Source organism: Antedon bifida, chromosome 9 (assembly GCF_963402885.1).
Source record: "Antedon bifida chromosome 9, ecAntBifi1.1, whole genome shotgun sequence".
Taxonomy (NCBI): Eukaryota; Metazoa; Echinodermata; class Crinoidea; order Comatulida; family Antedonidae; genus Antedon; species Antedon bifida.
In genome coordinates, this window is record NC_136234.1 from 1,478,205 (window position 1) to 1,504,011 (window position 25,807).

The window sequence follows — 25,807 nt, forward strand, 5'->3', positions numbered from 1 at the left end:
GTAAGTAAATGCCCTGATTTGCCAATGACCTTGAAATTTACATTTTTCCATTTCATTGTATCCGATTTGTACCGTAATAATTTGTTTTATACTTCATATACCATGCCAGTAGTACATAGTATATTAAATAAAATTAAAGAAAAAAAAAACTTTTTTTTTCATTTTCTAGAGTCTCAAGAAGCAAATATTAATTTTAATGAAAGATAGTGTAAGGAGTGCGATTCTAAATTGTGCAATCGGGCCGAATAGCACAGCTAAAGCAATTACCCTGATAGTATGGTAATACAGTCAACTCTCCCAAAAAAGAAAATTCTCTCCCAAAACCAGACTTTTCTTGAAGTCCAAAAGGATTCATTTTTACCATTAAAAACACATTCTGAATACCAGACTTTCCGGAAAACTAGACATATTATCCAGCCCAAAGGTGTCTGGTATTTGGAGAGTTGACTATTCATTCATGGCCAAATGTCAACTTGAGAAATGCACTTTTTATTTGCTGTATCAAAAAAAAAGAATATATAATTATTACAAAATATGATTTATTAACAACATATCACATTTCCCACACAAATTTATTAATATATGATGTTAATTTCTAAGTTTATAATATATATCACCAGGCGGTTTAGAATTTGTTCTGTGCCTGAGATGTTATAAGTATGCGTTTTAAATTAATTTTGAAATAGACATTATAGTAGAATGGTGCACCATCTGATGTAGGAACACAAGACTCATACTAATCTCTTCTGTATATGTTTAAACCTTTACAATTATTATATACTTTCCATGTGAAATCAACATGACAATAACAAAATAAATAGTATTAAAATATTTTTTAAATATAAAATTAGTATCTCTGCATAGTAAACAATAAGCCTAGTGTCCGAATTTGAATATCAGAGAATTTCTTATTTTTATATGAAGTTTAAACTTGTATATTTATATTTGATGAGCATTTTCTACCCATTACATGTGGCTGTAATTACAGTAGTCATAATTTTCTCAATAAAGATTTTTTACTAACTTCTAAATTTACTAAAAACAGTTAAAAAAAGCTAAATTGCACATAATATTCTATCTTCGTATAAAAGTTGATTTTCTATAAAAACATCAAATTATAATCTTTTAACATAGAAATATTGTTTTGTCATTACCTTACAAGTAGACTGTTACCAGCTTCAAATTTGGTCAAATGTGAACAATGAGATGACTGTGAATTGATTAGTATTAGTTTGTAGCGTGCAAGTGATATACAAATTTAGAAATCAATTTCTGACAATCAGTGGCATAACGCAGAGGCCTGAGACCCCTGGTTTAGGAAACCTAAGTGGCCCTCCAAGTTATAACGCTGGAGGTCGCAGGCGTTTGGGTTTAGCCAGTAAGCACTCATAGCTGTTACGCCACTGCTGACAATCAAGTGCAGTACAAACTCCTAGTTGATCATAAGATGTATCTAAAGCCTTGATCGCACTGGACCTAATTTGGTCAAATTAACCGAGTCGCCAGCTAAAGTGATCAAGAAAACCCCAATCCAAACACTGGCTACAGTTCAATAGTTACTTTTACCGACCATGTTAAAACTAACTGCGTGAAAATATCAAGTGCGAACGATAGTCAAATCTTCTGATGACATTTGGTAACGCTACCGTGCTTAAATTTACCATTTTTCAAGTCCAGTGAGAACAAGGTTTAATCTAATGTAGGATAAATACAATTAAAGCAAAAATAAACTGTATTATCTATCAACAATTGACAGTATACCCTGTTTGCTCAAGTTTTAAATGCCTAGCCTACCACTACTAGACAAGTGTTAATATAATATATTTTTACTACCAGTTTTGGAGCAAGTTAATTCTGGTAAATCTTGCTGGCAGAACCAGCTTTAGGAGAACACCGAGTCCAGTGTGTACAATTTCTTAGTTCAAAGAATTTTGAGTTAGTGTTTAAACAATATAATCCTAAAATTACAGTAATAATCTGTCTATATTCAGAAATCCTAAAATATTCGCGAAACTAAGCACCAATTATTTTTTTGACAACATAGCCAGGTGATGCATAAATGAAAAGCGCGATGAACGCCAAAATAAGAAGTATGATGGTAAGTTTGATCATGATTATTTTGAGACGAACGCAAATTAGGTACTTCAACGCATTTAAAGGGTTCATGAACGATAGGAAAGACGTATCCGGTCGACTGAAAAAAAAAGAAAGTAAAATAAAAATGTTAGTTTCCGAACATCAAAAGAAAATATTGTGAATAAACTAAAACTGCTCATGCGTAAAAGACTGTGTGCTACGAAGCCTAATTTAAAATTTAACATTGTACTAAAAATAAATTTGATTTTTTGATTTGATTTATTTTGATATCATACAAATACAAATACAGATTAAAAGAAACAAAAAAGCGTAATTATTTTGTATGGTACCAGGGATAGTCCTATAAATCCTCAAATGGGATTTACTTCATGAGGGGTCCTCTCTACAAATATTTATCCTCATGATGCATGTGACATTGTAGATCAAAATTATGTTTTTATTATTAGGTAATGGGTGTCACCAGATCTCTTTGGTACAAAACAAAATGTGCCAATAAATGTTAAGATAACAAAAACAAGCAGAAAACAAAATGAAAAATATTTGTTATAGAAATGAATAAAACCAAAAATAAAATGAATTAACAAAAAAAAAAAAGTTAGTGACATACTTTGGTGCTTCCATGGCATCAGGTTCCTTTCTTCCGAGACCTGCTGGTGACCTTTGTGCCTCGTCTTCCGTCATCAGAATCATTTCCATATCAACTTTGCCCTGATTAAAAGTAGACAGTATAACTATGTTAAAAAACTACTAAATTAGTTTGAATGTCATTAAATGGTGTAGTTTATTTCAGAACAAAAAGTGAAAAAGTCAAATACTACTACAGCCGACTCTTCCAATACCGAATTCTCTGAATACCGGAAACTCTCCTAATACCAGACTTTTCTTGAGGTCTAAAAGGTTCCAATTTCCTTTTTACCATTAAAAACATATTCCGAATACCAGACTTTCTGGAAAACCAGACATATTCTGCCAGCCCAAAGGTGTCCTGTATTAGGAGAGTTGACTTTTGTAGTTGGAATTTAGTTTAGACACTACTGAATAATACTGCTGACTTCTCAATACTGGAGGCAGTAATAATGAATGTAGAAGGATAGTCGCACAGAAGATTCTATAGCAGTAAACCTATACTCACCGTTAGTTCGTATTTTTGAGTCTCGTCATTCTTGACAACAAACGGCCACCAGCCACGTGTTCTCTTCAACTTGAACAGAGAAACATGTGGTACAGCGGGATCTGTCAACCGCTTTGGTTTGCAGGCTTTGGAAGTCTTAGTACCGAGAGGAAAGTTGGTGAGATCAAGCTCAAAACTCCCTATAGTGTTAAAAAATAAGGTGTTAATTCAATCTTTAAGCTCTGTCTACACTATCAAAATTTATGTGACAAAAAAATGTGATGTGCCCAAATATGGACATGATGATGTCATATTTGGGCACATCACTACCATATTTGGGCACATCACTACCATATTTGGGCACATCACACTTTTTTTGTCAAACTAGTTTGATAGTGTAGACAGAGCTTTAGATGAGGAACATTTTGTAAATGATCACTATTATTAATGAACCTAACAATTTGTCTAACTTCTCCCTAACGTATGATATAGGCCTTTTATCCACTCTCAGATGTAATAATACAGCTTGGTTCCTGATCTAACCGGGTTCCCATTTATACACCTGGGTGGAGAGAGGCAAACGTAAGTATCTTGCCTAAGGATACAAGCAATGTGGCGAGAGTTGGATTCGAACCTCGATTGCACAATCAGAACGTCCAACACACTGAACCACATGTCCTTATATGGGTTGATATACCAACCTAGAAAATCATTAGACAAGACAAGATCAGCATCCCACACTTGTACGTTCAGCTTTGGTGGAATCTTGAACTCTGATTCGTCTATTGACCATTTATACTCCTTCTTTTTAAGCACAATCTTGCGTTCCGCTTCAAGATAGTCAAAGGGGAATATATATCTCCAGTTGAAATTTCCTTCACCAGAGAGAGACCGATAGTGGACATCTGTAATCTGAAGATCGTCATCAACACCTTTTAACCATCTAAATAAGAAACGAAAACATTACCTCTAAGGGAAAAATTTCATTTTAAAATTTAAAACTAATTTTTTAGTCGAAAAACATAGTTTTGTATACAACTTTAGAAATGTGTAGCAAATATGGTTGTTTTGTATAGCTTTTTGCTATGCTACACTGGCGAAATTATTCCCTGGAAATGTACTGGTCCATTTCACTTGCTGTAGTGGAGAGACAAATTAGGACTTGGTGTTTTGGATGTTCAATGTATGTGTTGTCCACACATTCGCCGCCCAGCTAAAATGCAATATACAAGTTATTTCTCCACATTTACAAGTAACAAACTTATCCGTTTTCATTCACTCACCCTCTTACAAATATATCGGTCATCTTATCCCCACTGACTAAGGAGTCATCTACCAGAATTACGTCCTCTGTGTTCCAAATGATCACTCTCAGTTCGTACTTCATTGGTTTTCGAAGCGAGATGTCTGTCTGAGGTCCAGGTTGGGGTCCGTTCAACGGGAACATATCTACCCACATTTCAACTTTGCCCTGTGAAAAATGAACTAAATATTTTAGGTACAGCATTTGGGCTAAGAAAGACAACATTTTACAGCCTTTCATATGACTTAGGAAAAGAGATAAAAATCCTTAGATACTAACTACTAAAGAGTGACCTAGGTGAGGAACAAAACAAAACTAGAACGTTGTACCCAATGGGGTACACCAGCGAAAAGCAAAAAAAAAAAAGCAAGAACATATAGTGGCGCTAGACAGCACCGATACACAATGAGTGATGACAACTGATTCTAGTATCCAAAAGTAAGCAAAATAGTAAGTCTATTAGAATGTAGTGGATTACCTGTTCTACACCAGGTCGCTCTGAAGTGTACAGCATTCGTGTCTCTATGTGCTCCTCAGCAATTTTGTACTCTGCAATATCCTCCCAGTTCAACAATGCTTCCAACGCTGCATGTTCATTCGTTGGTACAGAAAAACCTATAAAATATCAAACTCTTTGTAAAATACTGTAGTATTCTTAAATCTATAGACAACTTTTTGAAAAACAGATCAGAAAAATGTCAACTGTATTGCTAAACGATCAATCTCTCTCTTTTCAAGGTAAAGGTATTCTGGTCCTCAAACTTTAACTAAAAACAGAGGAAATTCCGATTATGAACTCCACGGACCCACGGCAGTCAGCAGTGCAGTGCTTATCAGATCAGCACACCGGGAGATGATCCCCTACTCTTTTCGAATAGTGTACCAAGTTCTTTAATGTGCACATGTGATAAATAGTGAACTACAATTAAGTTCAACTATCAGTAATTAAAATAATTCATTAAAATTAATTGAAGTGTATGGAAATCTAACCTGTATCATCCACCAAATTGGCGTCTCCATAAATATCTAAACCGTTGACCGTTACTTGTCCTCCTCCGGAGTAGATGGGCGGTTCAAATCGGTTCTCTTCGCAAATCTTTTGTAGAATCTCAGTAGGTTTCTCGGGGTCACGCCATTTGTTGTAGCCATATCTGTGTATAATAACAAGAAAACATATATTAACAGTATGTACAATTTTATTTTTTCGTTTAATTACAATTAATTTTCCTTACAAAAACCCTATAGGACGAAAACTCTACAGGACAGTTTTAAACATTTTTTATTATTTTAGTTCTTACTTCATGTCATTTTATAAAATAAATGAAATATCTATTTTAAGAAGTTAGACTTACAAGGCATATTCTTCGGGTAGTCCACAGGTTGGACGATGTTTACTAAAAAGACGATTTTCTAGATCAATCACAGTTTCTCCAATTAGTGAATCAAGCCCTACTAAATCCCAGTCGTAGATTTTGATGTGAAGTAATGATTCCATTGGGAATGTTGCTTCAAATTCAATACACCTGATTAAAAAAAAATGTTATTATCTGTTTTTCGCTTACAGTAATACAAGAAATACTCAAATGTGCCCCCTTAATAGAGGTTCTACTTTAATGAATGCATGCATAACATTGCTTAACATAATATTTTAGTCTCATTTTCTCATCCTTTGAATGGGACGTAAAGACATTGGTCCTGTCTATTGTACATACAATGTACATTAAAGAACTGACATTACTTTATTTGCAAAATGTAGTGGATTTTTTTTTTATATAATATGAAGAGCGTATAATTGTATTAAGCTCTGTCTACACTATCAAACTAGTGTAATGTGTCCAAATATGGTATAATATGCCCAAATATGGTAGTGATATGACATCATCATGTCCATTATTGGTCACAACACATTTTTTTGTCACGTAAAGTTTTATACATGTTCAGACTATGCGAAATGAACTCTATTAATAAAGCAAACAAATTCTTACTTTCCAAAAATAGGATTCAGTTGTTTTGACTGGTACTCTTCCTTAAGACAAACTGTCTTATTCCCAAGCTCTACTTGCAAATAAGGATCAGCCTTTAAAAACAGAGAAAATAACATAAAATTATTGAGCACGTTGAATGGCTGAGCTGTTAAGCGTGGTTCCCACTAGAACACAACTCAATGCAGCGATGTATTGACGTAAAGTGACGTATTACGTAATCAAAAGTGGGAAACCACGCAACAGTGCTACAAACATCGATATAAGAAAAAGACTTGTTCTACCACCAACCATGGAGCGAGTGAGCCTCAAACCATTGCCAATGTTATGGCTGGATTACGGTTCCACTGTCTTGACCTATCGGCCACTCACTCACTATTCAGATTAAATATGAAATAACTGAAAATGGGAATATTTTCTAAATATTACTAACCTTTCCATTGATGTCTGCTGGATGGAGATCAAATGCTCGTATGATATAGACTCTGACGAGTATTACCATGGTCTTGTTAGATGGTAGGCCCTCAAAGTAGAAGTGATCCGCTTCAAAACCAAACACATTCCTAAATATCTTGTCGTCTGGCATTGGGAGACGATAAAGACAGAAGCATCCCTAAAGGTAAACATAAACATTCTTTACATGTTGTGATCAAAAGTTTAAATAATTATTTTATCTCTGAAATGTGATGCATTGTCCGCAAAACACAACAAATAGTGAATAAAATCAAACTTTAAATAGGCCATTTTGTAGGTTTTAATAGTTATTAACTTTCGCCCCCAAATAAATGAACAAAAATGAATTTGGTTTAAAAGCAGACAAAATTATATTTAACAAGAAATCCATTGACTTCCAGACAATGGGGTTACGGTTGAATCTTTTTTTCTTTATATTGTGGTTTTAAATTATTAGATAAACCTTTTTTTCTCCCGATCCAATTTTTGGTCGAGGTAAATAACTATTATGTGACCTTAAAATAGCCAAATTAAACATCATTTCCGATCATTATTATACTTTATTATTAATACAGTAGAACCCATCCTTTGGGACACCTCTATTAGGGGGACACTTTCCCAAGAAATGAATGAGGGAAGAAAAGGTTTTAACAAACGTGTCCCCTTAATAGAGGTTCTACTGTAAAATAATGCATGAATAACATTTGGATAACATACCTTAAATTCTCCTGCAATTCTTTCACTAGAATCAGCTTCGTCACTGTCATTTTTGCCTCGATAAATGTCAAATGTTCTAAGCCATTCTGTGAAACCTCCAAACTCTGGAACAAACTCTAGTTCTGTTTTGTAGATCTTGAAAACAAAGACAAATGACTTGCAGTGTTTGTTCTACATATGTACTTAGCATAAAGTAGTATGGTAAAAAATCTGATCCAAAACTCATTTAATGACTCACTGAATCCCAGAAACGAGAACAAAAACAAGAAATTCTAGAAAATCAGACATATGATCTATGATCTTTACTTAATTCAAATGAATAATAATTGTAAGTAAAGCAACCTACCTTTATAAGATTACAGTCAATGCATTCAATCTATAAACAAAAATACAAATTAGCGTGCCTTTTATTGCTTGTAATGGTGATGTCTAACTGAAAAGTAGACTTTTACTAAGTGTGAGGGGGGTGCGTAGATTAGTGGATCAGTGGGGTGGTTGCGTCACTTGTGGGGGATTGTAATAACAAACTAACATCAGTTTTAGAGAGGGGGGTGTGTGTGTGTGTAAAATAACATCACTGGGGGATGGTTGCATAGCATTTTTTGGGGGGTGTAATAAAAACTTACATCACTGGGTGATGGTTGCATAGCTTCTACCACCTCTTCATCTATTTCTTCTTTGCCTTTTAAAGATTTTCTAAACTTGTTAAAGGCATTTCCTTTCTTTTTGCGTCTTTTAGTTTTTGTCGTAGGAGCTGAAATAATATACATATAGAACATAAATATACATCATATATATAAGTTTGATTAATACAATGCAATACACATTGGTAGCCAAAGGCTAAATTGCAAGTTAGTTATAATTACAAAAAAAAAATTAGTGGAGTCAATCAAAATTTCACTTACCAATTCATCAAAATAATAAATAAAAAAAATAAAAAAATCTTACCTTCATTAAAAATAGATGAAACATCATCATCATCAATCACTTCTTCATTTTCTTGCTATAAATAAAAATATATTTTATATGCAAATGACAATAGATGGAAATAATTTTCAATTGATGAATGAATACACATATATAAATCCAAAGGCAAATTACTGAAAAAATGACAATGCTGTGGGTATCAGTGGCTGGATCTCAATGGAGATACAAAATAAAAGCGAAAAGCTAAATCAAAACGAGAAGTAAAACAGCCAGAAAAGTTAGCAGAGCTTTCGGGCAACACTAGCCCTTCATCAGTGCAATACACATATATATATATATTTACCTTTTCATTTCTATGTTTAGATACATAGTATTTTGTCCACCAGTCCATTGCAATGGGGTCATCTTTATTACCATCATCAGCAATAGTAGTTGCTGCTTGAGGGACAGGGGCTTCATCAATTGCACCCTGTATAAATCAAGAAAATAAATATATTAGGGAGACTGAGGTTACTCTCTTGGGGAAAGTGGTCCCCCCACTCCCAATGAGGAGATGAAACATACAGAATTTAGAAAATGGGAAAGGACAATAAGTTCATGATAAATCTGCTAACTCTATTATGAAAATTTAATAACTAGCCCTGCCCTTGACTTCATCAACAAACCACCATATCTATTTATTTTATTTATTTATTTATTCTGTCTTTATACTGAATGACACTTTCAATGCTAAAGCACTGATTTCCAATGTGGTTCAGTAGAGAACATTAACAATATATATAATAATAATAATTCAAAGACAACTAAAAACAGTAATTTACATTAGTTAGTAAACACACATTTACAAAAAGATAACTATCTACAATACATACAGTATATTTAAATAAATGTTTCGCATTCTTGTTTCATAAATAAATATTAAGACTCACTCTACAGATTCAAGAATTACATGTTTTAAATAGAAAACCAAGGCAAATAGCATTATAATTATTTTGAGACAACATTTTTAAACAAAATGAAAAACCTAAAAATAGATAGATATTTACCGGTTGTCCTTCGGGTGGTTTTTCTTTTCCATCCACCTTTTCTCCATCAACCTTTTCTCCATCCACTTGTTCTTCATCTTCTTTATTTTCACCATCATCTTCCGTCTCTTCTCCGACTTCCTCTCCTTCAGTTTGCCCAAAAAGTGTGAGTCCTTGCACGGTTTTCAGGTCAACTTTACTTTGCGTCATAACTTCGTCAAACATTGAGAAAGTAACACTGCCCCTACGTGATGACGTGACATTTTTTGGCACACTGCCGTTTGATCTTTGAGAGCGAATAGACCCCGATTCGGAAGGTGGGCCTTTTCTTTTTGACTCTGTATCATCCTCAATCTGAATTGATACCGTGTCTTCGTAAGCTTCATTTACAATTCCGGTTGGCCCGAAGGATACAGTTGAAAAATTTTTCGTAATGATGGCTGATCCATTGTCTAGATGCCCTTTCTCTGAAAGGCCATCGATAATTGACCTCTCATCTACTGTTGATGTCTTGATACCACCGTTGCGCACAGACTCACCGTATAAGGAGCCATCTGTAGTGTAACCATCGTTGGTGAGGCCGCCTGTACTGGTTGTTTTCAATATACCTTTAGACTCTGAATTTCCATTTTCTGTGATTGCAGGATTTCTTTCCACCTCCAATGGTGGCATGTCTAAAAAAACAAATCATTCATCATTAAAGGCTTTTTAATCCATTTCATAAGCAATTGTAAATTATGATAATGCTTTATTTATGGGTTTTTTTTTCAAGTAAAATGATTTTGAATTTTGAATCATATAAAAGAAATCATCTATCCTTACATCTGATTATCTTTTCAATGAAAGTAAATTGGATGTCTAGTGTGATCATGTGCAGTTAAATCATCAAAGATTTGGGTGTATGCAAGTTTGGTTATTTCTCAATTTTAGTAAGTTTTTAGCTTTAGTTTAATAAAGACATTATTCTACTGCAAGTCGGTACTTTGTTTACGCTTTACCTTTTTATTAGATTATTTAGAATGTCTTTTTACCTCATAAACTTCTACATTAAAAACTAAAAGTCATACAGTAAAAAATGCAGTAACCGCAGTAAAATATTTCTGAAATGATTCCTGAACATACCTTCATAGTCTATCTTGTACTGATTAATGGAGTGGATGACGTGAGTTCCAACCAAAGCAAACCGACCAAAGTTTCGGCAGTCAACAACTCTGATATTCAACGGAGGACAAAATACCTCATTCTCTGGCAACTCCTAGTTAGTGCAAACAAAAATAACAAAATATCATCAACCTTGGTTCCTTCACTAAAAATTGAAAGCTTTTTAACAAAAATTTAATTAAACAAATATTCAAAAAATATTATTGAATTAATTTGTTTTTTTGTTGTACAGTAGTTTAAAGATATATTATCTCCTTTTTTTTAATTTGTCATTTTAATTTCAAATAATAGTTATTCACAAAAAATTATTTACCTAAAAAAATGTAATTTAAAGCAAAAAATATTTAAATTGTCTGTCAGACAATCGTTTTTGGTTAAAATTAACAATTTCTTTTTTCTTTTTATAAGTAAAATCATTATTTTTGTTGGTTATTTTGCAAAACGGCCTATTCAAAGTCTGATTTTATTAATCATCTTTTTTCATGTTTTGTGGGGAATACATCTTATAAGATTATTTAGCCTTAACAACTATGTGGCTATCTGGCCTCTGACATCTGTTTCAAATGCTGGCTTTAACAATCTCTGCAGGATGAGAGGCTCTACCGAAAACATTTTTAAAATACTCACAACATCAAAATATCTAACGTTGTCTTCAAAGTTTGGATTCTTTTTAGCATTAGCAACTGTAGCTGAGTGTAGCACATGTCCACCACATTCGACTTCCAACCGAGGGCGATCAACAGAAAGTAACATTACACGTTTCAGATCACGAACACCCCAAAATAAAACCTGTAAAGGAAATTCATAAACGTAATACACAACAATATATAATACTAATATTGAATATATAAATTATAATACTTGAATAATTGAATAGTAAACAAAATTGGTTGTTAGTGGTCTACAAGGTATATTGGGATGCTCCATTTCAAAAGATCTTCCATGTTTGTTTGACAATAGTATGTTTTTACGCGAAAAATTAGAAAATGTGGAGTAAACTTTCATTTTCTAATAAAGTTATACTATTGAGTGCGCTCAATTATATCTCAGTTACAAATTGATTAAAGCTCTGTCTACACTGTCAAACTAGTTTGAAAAAAAAAGTGTGATGTGATCATCATATCCATATATCGGCATATCACATTTGATGTCACATAAAATTTGATAGTGTAGGCAGAGCTTTAGTATAATAACTATGAATGAAATAAAACAACCACAACATTTGAGGATATGTTATGAACAAATCACTGCAATTAATTAATTTACCTCAATTCTGTAGTTGATCAAGATTGGTCTTATTTCAATCGGCATTGGTATCGGTGGCGGAGGTTCCTCTGGTTTCTCGGGTTCCAGACGGGTTATCTCTGGTACACCGTTTGGCGTTTTACCAGTAGACGTTAACTGAAAACAAACAGACAGAAAAAAATCAAATCAATAGACACAAATAAATGAATATTTTTTTAGTAAATATTTTGTCCAAAAAAAAAATTAGAAATAATCAGGTTTCCATCAACTTTACACACAATTTATTTAATTCTGAATGCTAATATATAATTGTTTGATTTATAGTACCTAGTGTTATTATTTTCATAAATATTTCCGTTTTTATACATATTCCCCCCTTATGTGAACATTTGTGAAATGCATACAAGTAACATTTCAAAGCACCATCTAATATAAACTACATGCGAACAACAACCGATTTTAATTAACAAAGTTTTAAACAACCCGATAAAAAACTTACCTCAATTAACTCAACAACCATGAGCAGTTCACCGGCAACCATTGACCCTCTATGGATCTTCCACCACGACAGTTCAGGCCATGTATACGCTTTGCTTGTAAAGTTTACAACTGGTTTGATCAATGCTCGACCCATAAACTCTTCCTCACCCTGCAAGGCACAAAAAGATTAATTTCAAGGGAACATTCAGTCTAAATTGGTGATCTAGCCACCAGAGTTAGTGGTATTGGTCCATGAAACCAACTAATACCCAGGTTAATAACTAAGTCTAAACATGTCCATTGTAAGCCTAAAGGCGCATTTACACTACAGTAGGACGATAACGATCGACTATAAATATATAAACATGCATTTTTTTTACTTAAAACAAAAGTCAACAGAAAAGTTTTCGTTCTATAACTATAGGATAATCATTTATGCTGTCTTTGATCAAAATAAAATTTTTTAAATTCCGATCATGATGATAAATAAAAACAATAACATCGAAAAATGCACATTTGTCTATTTATCATCGATCATTATCGTCCTAGTAAGTGTAAATGGGCCTTAATGCAGGTAAAATTAACAATTGAAATGACGGGTACCTGTTAACAACAGTTAAAACTCATGAGGTGGATAAACACACTTGACATCACAGTCATTTACGACGACTGCCGTACGGCGAGCACGCACGGCAAAATCGTAAATCTTGCAATTGTTCTAAAATCATGTTATATAGTAGGATGAAGCAAATTGTTTTAATACAGAAGGTGAAACATACCCCAAGGTCAAAGTCATAGACCTCTGCAACACAGATTGGGGGTTCATCATTCAGATTCTTCTTGGTGCCCCAAATTGTGACTTTGTCATAGAGAAGTACTTCACCCCAAGACGGATTCAACGTTTCAAAGATGATCTTGCTATCCTGAGATTGGCCAGAGATGAAGAAACGCACAAACGGATCGGACAAGCCGGAATCGTCAGAGGGTATCAAACTACGTGCCTGGTACAGTTGACAACGTACTTGGAAATGATATTTATCTGTGAAAAATGTCATACAGTATTATGAATTTGATTATAAAATCATGAGTAAATAAAAAATATTGCGCGTGTCAAGTGTTAGCTGAGTAATTAAAAATTAACTAATTTGAAAGGATAAAGATGAGAAAATCTGTGAGAATGTCATCTTCATTTATATATATATATATATATATATATTCAAAAATTGAAATCCGATGAATACTGGCTTTGTAAGAAATACCTGTATATTTAATCACAGAAGGAAGGGATTTCTTCGGCGCTGGTATACGACCAATTCCATAGCGTGGATCGTAGCCAGTTGGTAAACCTGGTAGAATGTGCTTGCGCTCCTTGTTCAGGCCAAGCCACAGGAACACTTCCAGCTTGGCTTGTACCTTCCAACCACTCATGCCGGCGGCCCATTTACCAGGAAGCTGGCATTAAATTAAAAACATTAAAATGAATCATTTTTAGAGCGGATGGAATATTTTTTTCTTTGGGTAAAACACATAGATACAACTTACTGTATAAAATGGAAATACGATTACCCTTGTTAAATTTAAGCCTGGTTATTTAAACCCTGAGGGAATATTAGACAGCATTCTATTAAATTTAACTTAACCAGCAACCAAAATAAGTAAGTGCGAACAAGGCTTTATATATACTTCCTCACTGCAATGCTACAGTGTCATGCGAAATGGAGTCTTTACTATTATACTGTGAAATTGCGTCAAATAATTCTATTTCACAATTCATACTGCAAAAGATATTTCAAGAGAATCAAACAAACCTTTAGAAAGATAGTCTGCATTTTACCACAAAGTTCTCCATTTTCTTCCTGTTTTTTGGAAAACATGAGTTTGCGTGTAGGTATGCGTGTGTAAGCAACACGTCGCTCATCGCATATCATCCAGATAAAAAGATCAGGTATACACTGTTGCGGCTGCAGAAAAAAATGATATAATGAAAGACAATATAATAGTTTGATTGTGAATGGCAGTAGCTTTGGAAACTCTTTAATCTAATCTTGAATTTGAATGTTTGAAGTTAGTAGTAAAGCATTCACTCACATATTGAGCTATGGTACGCAAACGTTGTAGGACTCCTTTTGCCCATCTTAACTTGCCTGTAGATAGATTACCATCAATGTTTGTTTGTATGTTCCTTGATTTCATTTCCTTAACTTCTTTCGCAAGTTTTTTCTACAAAAAAAATAAATGGGGATATTGTCTACATCTGATAGACCCATTTCATTTCATTCCATTCCATAAAAATATAATATAAAAAAACCTGGACAAAGAACAAGAAAACATCACACAAAACCAGGCAGAGACAGGATTCCTAAAAAGCGAACTTAATCACTATCTAGCAGGTCTCCTATTGAACTGATTGTATAAAAAACATTTAGAATAAAATTTGTATAAACATTCAACCAATGAGGCATACTAAACCCTTGTTCGCAATGGACTTATGGTAAATTTAACCACGGTAGCTTTGACCATCGTTCACACTTGGATATTTTCACAGTTATTTTTACCGTAATTTTTCCAAAATGTGACCGTGATGTTACAACAACGATTAACTCACATGTGTTATTAACATGAATCACAATCGTTCGGATTGGACTTTTAGCCGGTTAGCAGGTTATATTGACCAGTGCGATCATGTCTTTAGTTAACCTAATGTATGGTATTTCAACTTACTACTTTCTCAATGGTCATCTTATAAATATTCTTATCCAGCTTATTCTTGTTCGGTAGCTTAGCTGAGTTAGTGGACTTCATAAAACCTTGGTGTCCACTGAAAATATACAAGTAAAATTAAAAACATGTTGACAGCCTAAACTAAAGCTCTGTCTACACTATCAAACTAGTTAGACAAGTGTGATGTTTCCAAATATGGTAGTGATATGACATCATCATGTCCATATATGGGCATATCACATCACTGAGTTGTGTTTCAACTCTTGAATACGAATGACCAAATTTCATGTCAGAAATTTCTAAAAATTGCGTATTTTAATTTTACATTTTTACTTGGCCTAAAATAATAACCAGTACCAAATCTGGCAGCGGACATTACTTCCGAAATGATAGCTGCGTATATCAATGATGTTTGTTAAGTTACTAGACATTGATTTCCCCAATTTGGGCAGTAACCTATAGTTTGTGGAACATCTATCTAAATTATAGTAGTAATAGTATAAGGCAGACATCTGTCACAAACGACAATGTCAGATAGATATTAGGGACTTTACGAAACACGACAGGAAGCCCCAGAACGGTGCTCATAAATAAGTGTTAAAAGCGGCGTCTGAATGCGAGGCCCCTAGCTAAGAAGGCTAGGCCCCTGTATCACCAGAAGCAATTCAGAAAGGCCACGCGCCACGAGAGGGATCGGAGAGATAGTTCAAACTTACTCTAGTTCGTTATACAGATCTTTGACCATCTTCTTAAAGCACAATACTGCATCTGGGTGATCAGTAGAATGCAGAAATATACAGTTATCAAGATCTTCCTCCTATGAAAGAAAATACTATATTATATTCTGATACTGTAAAAGGTCAAAGGTGATTTGTATATTTTTATTTTATCACACTGTATTATAATTGTCAGAGTCTGTACATAAATGTGAAATGAAACAAAAACAAAACATGTTTAAAGTTTCAAATAATAACTGAACTTTGAATTCCTAAAATTAAGCCAAGTTACTACTATAAAGCCCTGTCTATATTAACAAATCTGTGACAAAAAAGTGATGTGCCCATATATGGACATGATGATGTCATATCAATACCACACTTTTCTTGTCAAACTAGTTTGATACAGTAAACAGAGCTTAAGGTATATGTTTGCCTTATCTTTTTTATATTATTATATATCATGGTTTTTCCTTAAAGATTATGTCATTTAAGACTCACAATAACAGTGAACGAATTCTCTAAGTCCACTAAAGTAGAACGCCTATTAAGGGGACACCTTCGGGTTCCAACAAAATGTCCCCTTATTGAGGGTGAATAGCAATTGGTCGTAGTGTTGAAACATGTATTGCCTCTTATTCATTTCACTGTAAAGTATCCACGGTGTCCCAGAGGACCCTACTTACGCATCATTATCATTATATATGGGTGATAAAACATATTTTCCCCTGTTGTAAATGAGTAGTTGTATAATATGCTATCATCAAAAATGAAAAATAATTTCTTACCAAATCATCAGCAACTCTCTGCAAAATATTCTCATCAAAAAACCTCCGTCGATGATCCTCCGTAGAGAAGCGCAAATGTACGCATTGTTTGTACTCATCGTACGGCATATAGCAGTAGCCCTTCGACATCTGCACGGGTGGCATTGGTTGTGTCAAAGAGTTGCAGTTCTCGTCAACCTCGATTCTTTGCATGAGTCCAGTCTCCTCGTCTGGTTCCATATAGGGCAGGAGATGAATATTTTTACCATCTATTATGTTTCCGTAATTACCTTTTAAAAAAAACAACAAAAGTTATGTGTTGACAGTTGTGGAAAAGACAGACTGATGGTGTGTAGATCTGTGTGTTTGTGTCCCTCCATAAGTTTGCATAGTTTTATATATATTTCGATAGTATTTATCTCCATTATATCCATAATTAGACTGAACTTAATTAATTATGTAGTACTGATAACACTCACCAATGGTAAACTCAAAACTGAGATTGCCTTCATTCATTCGTTTATCAAAGTAATTACCAAACACGCCCATGTCAATCATCGAGGCATCAAAGATACAACCAAAGAAACAAAAGTCCTCTTTCCTGCCAGCTGCATTCTAAAATCAAATAAGACTAAAATTAATAACTAGTTTCTTCCTGTATCAACCAAGGGCCTCGTAGACGCTGTATGAATTGGCCTTATGTGGCCCTAAACATACTAAATCTAAAGTCTACACTATCAAACTTTATGTGACAAAAAAATGTGATGTGCCCATACAGTATATGGACATGATGATGTTATATCACTACCATATTTGGGCATATCACTACCATATTTGACCACATCATACTTTTTTTTTTCAAACTAGTTTGATAGTGTAGACAGAGCTTAAGTTTGCTTTGTCTTTAACCAATCAGATGACTAAACTACAAACCTCAGATATTTGCAGAGTAGGTGATGTATCAACACGTATAGCACTAGCGGCACTTGGATTCCCCATCTCGCATGCCATTGAAATAAGTAAGCGCCCTCGGTACATACAACCTTCCATATCGCTGTCATTCAGTTGGAAGTTGGTGTCAAACATGTTGAAACCTCTTGTTGAACCATACAGGTTGATCCATGCGGGACCTAGCATAGGTAGGAACCCTGTAAAAAAGACATACAACATGTATACTGGTTTCTTTGTTGGCCCATTTAATAGCTTTAGTATAATTCTAGCCACTCTCTAATTAAGTCTAATACCAGCCTCTTATTTTTGTCTAATCCCACCCTCCTAATTTAGTCTTTATCCCACCTCCTAATTTAGTATAATCCCACCTCATAAGTTAGTCTGATTCCACCTTCAAAAATTCTCCAAATTTCATACACAGGCTCCCTGGAACTATACTCCGTCATATGCGGTATTAATGTAATGAACCAGATGGCTAGTACCATGTCATTTATATGCATTCATCAAATGTTTGTGTTGTTTTTTTTATAACATACCTTTATCGTCTGACCATGATACTTTAGATAGATCAATGTAGTGGGTACCTATGACATCATCAACGATGCTGTATTTGTCCCGAACTTGGATCTTCATTCTCTTACAAAGTGGCGGAAAGAGGTCTGTAAAGACAATCTCTTGATTCCAATTTGGCTCATAAGAATGTTTCTTGACGGATGTACGACCCTGATAAAAATTATAATTAAAACATACATAGGTTTTTTAATTGTGTCCAATAACAAAATACAAGTAATAAACTAAAAAACCTAAAAAGGCTTGGTACATAACATAGAACGGGACAAAATATGAAATAAAACAGAACCTTTAATACTTAAAGGTGATATTGAATGGCACTATTGAATGTTCAAATTCAGAAACTATTGGGGTGTTTGAAAACCAACCTTACGTGTGCACTCCACCTCGTTAAATTGTACAAGGGAATATTTCAGCCCATGAAATATTCTCACCATTGAACTCCTAAACATTCATTATTTATATACTAATCAACAACCAAATAAAAATAACAATTTTTTTAAAACCTTTTGACCTGCAAATGAGACTTCAACAAAGGCATCAACAAGGTCACTGAACTTCCCAGTAAACACTTTTTTGACGTTGGCCAGGATGTCCGATGCCATGACCGGCAAGCCTTCTGCCCGGTAGATTTTGATTGTGTAGTGGGCGACTTGTCTTGTTGGTGACGTATTAATTGGCACAAGTAAATTTCTTTAAAAAATGAAATATATAAATTTAATATTCTGTGTGGTTACATAATTTAATACATACATACAGTAGAAGCCTTATTAGGGGGCACTTTAAGGACCCAACCAAGTGTCCCCTTAATGGGGGTGTTCCCTGAATATGGGTGTCCCCGAATATGGGTGTCCCCGAATATGGGTGTCCCCGAATTTGGGTGTCCCCGAATATGGGTGTCCTCGAATATGGGTGTCCCCGAATAGGGGTGTTCCCTGAATAGGGGTGTCCCCGAATATGGGTGTCCCCGAATTTGGGTGTCCCCGAATATGGGTGTCCTCGAATATGGGTGTTCCCTGAATAGGGGTGTTCCCTGAATAGGGGTGTCCCCGAATAGGGGTGTTTCCTGAATAGGGGTGTCCCCGAATATGGGTGTTCCCTGAATAGGGGTGTTCCCTGAATAGGGGAGTTGCAAAGGACTTACGCTTCAATATCATCTTCTTCATCTTTGGTTTCAGTGGTTTGTGACACAAGTGGGTCTCCTGGTCCTAAGATGTATAAGTTGACTTTTAAGTAACCTTTCTCTGTTCCACTGATGTCCTTTGGATCAAGCAGAATCATCCACTTCTTATAAAAGCCATGACCTTCAAATAAAAATTATATAAAAATAAAATGATTTTAATTATTATATTTGTCACCCGTGACAGAGGAGAAAAGATCTACAGCAATTCAGTTTGCTTTTTTTTAATCCTGTCACTGTCATGAGTTTTGCTATGTTTATTTGTATTGTATTATCATGTTTTTAATTGACGAAATAAATTAAATGAAATAAAATTTATTTATACTTTTTTTAAAATTCATTTATACTGTATATATGTGGTTATTAGTATTTTCACTGAACATTTTTATCTTTTATAAATGTATACTATAGATCATATAGGGAGTCAACTTATTAGTTAGCTGTCTAGTTTTATAATACCGCTACGGTTCTTACCTGGTTCTTCATAAACTACACTAGCATCCAATTTAAAGAGTCCAATTAATTTTCCCGTCTTCAAATACTTGTTATTACAATTTAACACCTGTGGAAAGATGTAGTATTGTAGAAGTAAAGAAAAATATTTTATCAACATATTTTAATTTTTGGTTTGTGTAAATAAATAAATGATTAAAAATGTTTGCAATTTATTAAAATCATATTTTTTTCACACATAAATATTGTGCACATAGGTGGGACTAAAGCTGTGCAGTGAAAGGGTTAACCTATTTAACAATAATCATAGAAAGTGACAGATAATCACATACCTTAAATGTAATAACTTTGTCGAAAATTGTAGACTCAAAATCATGGAAGTCATACACAAACAACTACGAAAACAAATGGATAAATAATTTAAAATTATTCTCATGTCATGTCTTTGTATCCAAAGATTCATCACCAAGAGGCTAGAAGGAAGATTTACAGGAGCCTAGGGGGCTAAAAGGAAGATTTACAGGAGCCCAGGGGCTAAAATGAACATTTACAGGAGCCCAGGGGGCTAAAAGGAAGATTTACAGGAGCCCAGGGGGCTAAAATGAACATTTACAGGAACCCAAGAGGATAGAAGGAACATATACATCCACAGGGGCTGCATTGAACCACAAAACATGGGTTACTCCCATCCATTCTACATACAGTATTTAGGATTTTGTTATTAAAACCTTCTTGAATATGCTCCAATCAATGTATTTTATAATTCTAAATAAATGTTATTACCTCGTCATAGAAAGGGAAGTTGGTAGATTCTTTCATGTGAGTAAACTTGGTAATGTTTCCAACTTGGACCGACACGATGGGGAAGACTTCTGAACCAGCAATCTGGCGTGCTTCTAAGATATGTACATAGAACTAGCGGGGAACAATACACATAATACATAATTAATGCAGTTACTTATAAGGTTATATGATACATGTGAACAATCCATTTACACTTACTGCAGGCACTAAAGCTGCATTCACACTAAGCTCGGATAGACAAATCACGAAAATAGGTATAGTGTTTAAGAATAGAACCATTTAAACACTCATTTCGGATTCCATACATATGTATGTGAATTTTTGCAACAAATATATTTAACATGTTTTCATTGAAGAGATTGTCACCAATTTAACGTCATTTTCACCACCATAACCAACAGATTTCATATTGGACGGTTGTTGTCACCAATATATCAACATTTGTCATTGTCAAGATAATAATTGGCACAAATATAATCAACAGTTTTTGCTGTCAAGGTAAATGTCATCAAAATACTCAATAACCATCATTGTCAAGATAATAATGTAAATTGTCACAGCCATCATAATCATCATGGTTCTGGTGGTAGAACGAGATAAGGACTATAAACCGTCCGGTGTACACATTTAGCTCATGTGCACTTTAAAGAACCTAGTACATCTGTCAAGATGAGTATGGAGTTACCCTAGTGTATTGTACAAGTACATCACAGCCACAGTTCATAACTAGGACCTCTGGGAGACTAAAGAGGTCACCTGGTACAAACAAACAATTGATCATTCATTGTCATTAATACCTGAAAGTCCTTCTTCTGTGTTGGCAGTGTGTTCATCTCCACACCAGCATCTCCTAGTTTCAGAATATCTTGCTGATTTTGGAAAACATAATTGTCTGTCAAGTTGCTATCATCCTCATATTCTTAAAAATAAAAAATCACTCTTTTATAAGCATTGTGAAAGGTGCATATAAATAGGATGCTAGTGTAGTTTATGAAGAACCAGGTCAGTACCATAGAGGTATTATAAAACTAGACAGCTAACTAATAAGTTAGAGTTGACTCTCTAGTCTTATAATACCTGAATAGTTAAGGAAACTTTTAAGGGACCTCTGAGCTCACTTAAAAGTTAAGGGGAAAATAGGTCAAGTTAAGAGTTTCACCTTAAACCCTTTGTGAATACCACTTAAGTGAAACCCTTAATTTTTTCTTGATTTAAGGGAAATTCTTAGGATTTAAGGGAAATACCTCACTTAAGTGTGATTGGTAGAGGTATTATAAAACAAGACAGCTAACTATATAGTAAGTTAGAGTTGACTCTCTAGTTTTATAATACCTCTATGATCTATACATTTTATTAAATACATTTACTTAAATGTTGATTATTATATTGTGCCTGGTTTTTTCCTATTGTTGCTATTATCAGTTTATATCATAAAAAAATATCTTTTTGTATACATTAGAAAACATCAACAACAGTCAGAAACAACAATTACATGATGAAAAATACCCATGATGTTGAGGCATTAGGTAGTGTCAATGTACTGTATATGCCGAAGAAAAATTAGCCTGTGGTATACTTAGGGGCAGACCAAAGATTTGAGCCAAAGACCCTGGAATTGGTAAACAACTAGGTTAACCACCAAGCTACAGTACCACTATCTGTGAACTTACCTTCCTCTTCATCAATATAGGAGACTTCTTCATCATTATTTGTGTCGCCAGTTGCCTTTTTGGTCTTCTTCTTCCTTTAAGACATAATCATTTCACTTTGTTTTAACTGTTTTATTTTAACATTATATTAATTTTATTTTTATTAAACCTTATTTAGAGAGGCTAACACTAAACACCATATGCTGACAATATGTGCAGATATGAATACCCTATCATGTGGTACATATCATTTATTGTAATTGTCTCTAAAAATGTAGGCCAGCTAACTACATTGCAAATCAATATAGTTTTCTAAGTATTATTAATTATTAAAACATATCATATAGTGTTTTCTTATTATAATTTTCCCTTCGGTAAACTGGAATTAAGCATCAAATGTACTATTCCAAAATGACCTAAGTCTCTGCCATGAAAAAAAAGTCTAAGACGTATTAAAACCATTCGTTTGTTTTGGCAACAACTTTTTCTACCTTTTTTTCTTGGAGGTTTGTTTGGTTGGTTTTTGAGTTGAATCAAAGAACTCATTCTCCAAAAGGACCTCGTCCATAGAGTGGGCATGATAATATGAGCTGCGGAAATCTGACCAATCACCAACAAGGCCTTCTGGGTGCATATACGTAAGGTCAAGAAGGATCGAAATCTAAATGTAGAAAATAAATATATTATTTAGTTTGTATTGAGTATGAACCAAACAGAAAAAAAACCCCAAAAAACAGAGAAACAATGATTTTTAGCATCTTTCTTTTAATCTCTCATTATCATATTTTGTTTTGATTGACATGTTCCTAATTACATCTGTCATTTGAGTTATTTATTATTATTATTTATTCAGGCAAAAGATACATTTTACAAAATATAATAAAATCAACAAACATGACGCAAGAAGAAAATATAAAAAAATCATAGTCACTAGCTGCCAGGAAAGCACAAAAGCAGCCTAAGCCACTGTCACCAATTAGGTGTGTAACAAATGATTACTAAATAATTTTTGGTAAGAAAGCTATATATTTTAGATGTATCATTTAGTACCGCTAAGAACGTGTTATTCTTTGTTTATAGGCCTGATAAAAACGAGACTTACGTTAAGTACACGGTTATTGCTGTCAAGTAGACGCTCATTGATCTCAAGTTTTCCAGTCGTAATCAGGTGTTGAAGGTATAATTGGAAAGTGCCAACTGGTCTGTAACAAAGATATCAAAAAAAAGAATATGAAAAAAATGAAGAATAAAATCAGACTTTAAATAGGACATTTTGTAGTTTTAATAAAGTTATTCACTTCTCTTAAAAAAAAAAAAAATATTTCAATTTCACAAACGAAACCGTCAATTTTAACCAAAAACCATTGTCTGACATACAATTAAAGTATTTTTTGCTTTAAATTTTTTTCAGGTAAATTTTTCTTAATTTTTTTTAGGTAAATCATTTTCCATCCAGTTTTTGGTCAAAGAAAGTGACTATTACGTGATTAAAATTGCATACTCAACAACAAAATTGAAAACAAAAGGGGGACAATATATCTTTAAATATTTTAAATGTGAAAGATATTTGATAATAAACATAACAATATGACATTTGAGATTCTGTACTTAAATTTAGTTGACAATGTATGTAATGTCAGACTTGTTTTGCTCATGTTTAAGATCAGCAACAAAACATAAAGTTCAGTGACCTTTTAAGGTTTAACAAGTACAGTGCCATCATCCAATGTGTGAAATGCAAAATATAACTCAGCATTTAAATGGCAAACTTACTACAATACATATTAAATTACACCAGTGTTAAACTTAACACTTTTAAAGTATAAAATATATAAATATAATGTATTATTTACAACATGACACCTCTTTTGAGCGACATAATCAATAAATTAAATTTGTTAGATTGACTTACTTGTTGCTAAATATTTTACTGTAGTCGATTAATGTGATATTGACACATTCTCTCTCTGTGATCGCAGTTCCCACTGGCCATGTCAATGTCTGGGAATTTAAGAAAATGAAATATAGTACTTCAAACAATTTAGTAATATTATAATATAGACGTCTTCTAATAAACATCTGTTTAAGAACCATGATTTTCAGACTTCCCAACCTGTCTAGTTACCAATGAAAGTTAATGTCATTAAGGTATATTCAAAACCAAGGTCAATATACCCAGCAGGATGGATCGACCATGGCTCGACTGTGATGGAGCACAGACAGGTTAATTTTTAGCTATGTGAAAAGGGAATGCGCACCCCTTTTTGATAAATACCACCAAAAAAACAACAAACCTGGCCTGAACTGAATCGTCCCTGGCCAAATCATGGTTGGATGGAAATCATGGTTGGATGGCCATCATGGAACCTAGCTATGGGGGCCTAGGCTAGGCCCTCCTCTAGAGGCCTAGCTAGGCCTACTTACTATAAGCCTAGGCTAGACTACGGCCTAGGCTTACCTAGGCTAGTAGTAGGCTACCTGCCGGGCCTAGCTAGGTCAAAACTATAAGCTTACCTAGCTAGGTCAAACTATAAGCTTACCTAGCCTAGGCCTCCCTAGCTAGTTAGACCTAAGTAGGCTAGGCCTATGCCTAGGCCTAGTATAGTAGGCCTAGGCCTAGGCTAGCCCTGCCTAGCCTAGGCCTAGGCCCTAGGCTAGCCTAGCCTCCTATATATGCTAGGCAAGGCCTAAATAACGTTGGCGTTGCGCGCCTGCCTCCTCTAGCCCAGGCTACGCCCTATCTAGTAGGCATGCTGCCAAAACTAAATATTTTCTTAAATAAACATTATGCAAAATGACATTTTAGAATCAGTCATCCACCATCCACAGCAGGTAAACCCCCCTTTTCTCTCCATTTCCGATCGTGGGAGCAGCAGACGACAAACAACACTTTTTTAGAAAAGCATGCAAACAAAATAGAATTTCGCGCGCCGCGGCCCAACTTGGTTCATAAAAGTTTATTCCATTATTTTAAGAGGGTAGGCGGGTGTAAATCGTCCTGAGATTTTTTTTTACCTCCATATTACTCTATTCTTACCTCATTCCAAACCAATTCAAATGAAGTGTTCGTCTGAACGCAGGATTTTTGAACAGTTCCTACAAGAGAACAATTTATGTATTTCTTCGATAATATTTCCAGTTAGAATATTGGTTATATAATTGATTCAGAATATTCATTTTGTGCCTGATAATATAATTTGCTATAGGCCTATGCAGATATCCAACCATTAGACTATGTCGGGCTTGGCATGGATGGTTAAAATTCGATTGGATAGGCTAATATAAAAAAACGATATTTCCAGATAATGAATGACAGCTAGGCTGTATATCACTAATATTTATACATAATTAAAAGTTTCGTCCACTTTATATAAGTAAAAACCTTCAATCTCGGTGCTTAACCAACCAGGAACCAACCAGGCCCCCCATACGGAACACATCTCAGGCCACAGAGCCGTAATATAAGTTAAAGTATATTCATATGCCAATGTAAAA

The 25,807-nt window shown here is 34.2% G+C and overlaps 1 protein-coding gene across 1 annotated transcript; it reads right to left on the reverse strand.

The window, feature by feature from the left end:
* Positions 1-560: 560 nt before the first annotated feature.
* Positions 561-25,150, reverse strand: LOC144852082 (otoferlin-like). The gene is made up of 42 exons (XM_078709777.1): positions 25,112-25,150; positions 24,225-24,313; positions 23,415-23,514; positions 22,804-22,973; positions 22,334-22,407; positions 21,461-21,582; positions 20,643-20,774; positions 20,192-20,254; positions 19,881-19,968; positions 19,371-19,530; positions 18,733-18,919; positions 18,193-18,379; positions 17,639-17,853; positions 17,185-17,320; positions 16,727-16,995; positions 15,939-16,039; positions 15,223-15,319; positions 14,590-14,721; positions 14,310-14,462; positions 13,761-13,953; positions 13,281-13,540; positions 12,521-12,670; positions 12,043-12,177; positions 11,404-11,565; positions 10,738-10,870; positions 9,637-10,289; positions 8,934-9,059; positions 8,612-8,666; positions 8,290-8,417; positions 8,010-8,039; positions 7,664-7,798; positions 6,927-7,106; positions 6,497-6,588; positions 5,864-6,034; positions 5,502-5,662; positions 4,990-5,126; positions 4,492-4,679; positions 3,910-4,151; positions 3,230-3,408; positions 2,705-2,805; positions 1,155-2,194; positions 561-1,122 (listed from the first exon to the last, which is right to left on the reverse strand). The coding sequence occupies exons 4-41, from the start codon at positions 22,944-22,946 to the stop codon at positions 2,014-2,016; spliced, it is 6,051 nt and encodes a 2,016-aa protein (XP_078565903.1). The 5' UTR covers positions 22,947-22,973; positions 23,415-23,514; positions 24,225-24,313; positions 25,112-25,150; the 3' UTR covers positions 561-1,122; positions 1,155-2,013.
* Between the last annotated feature and the right edge of the window lie 657 nt (positions 25,151-25,807).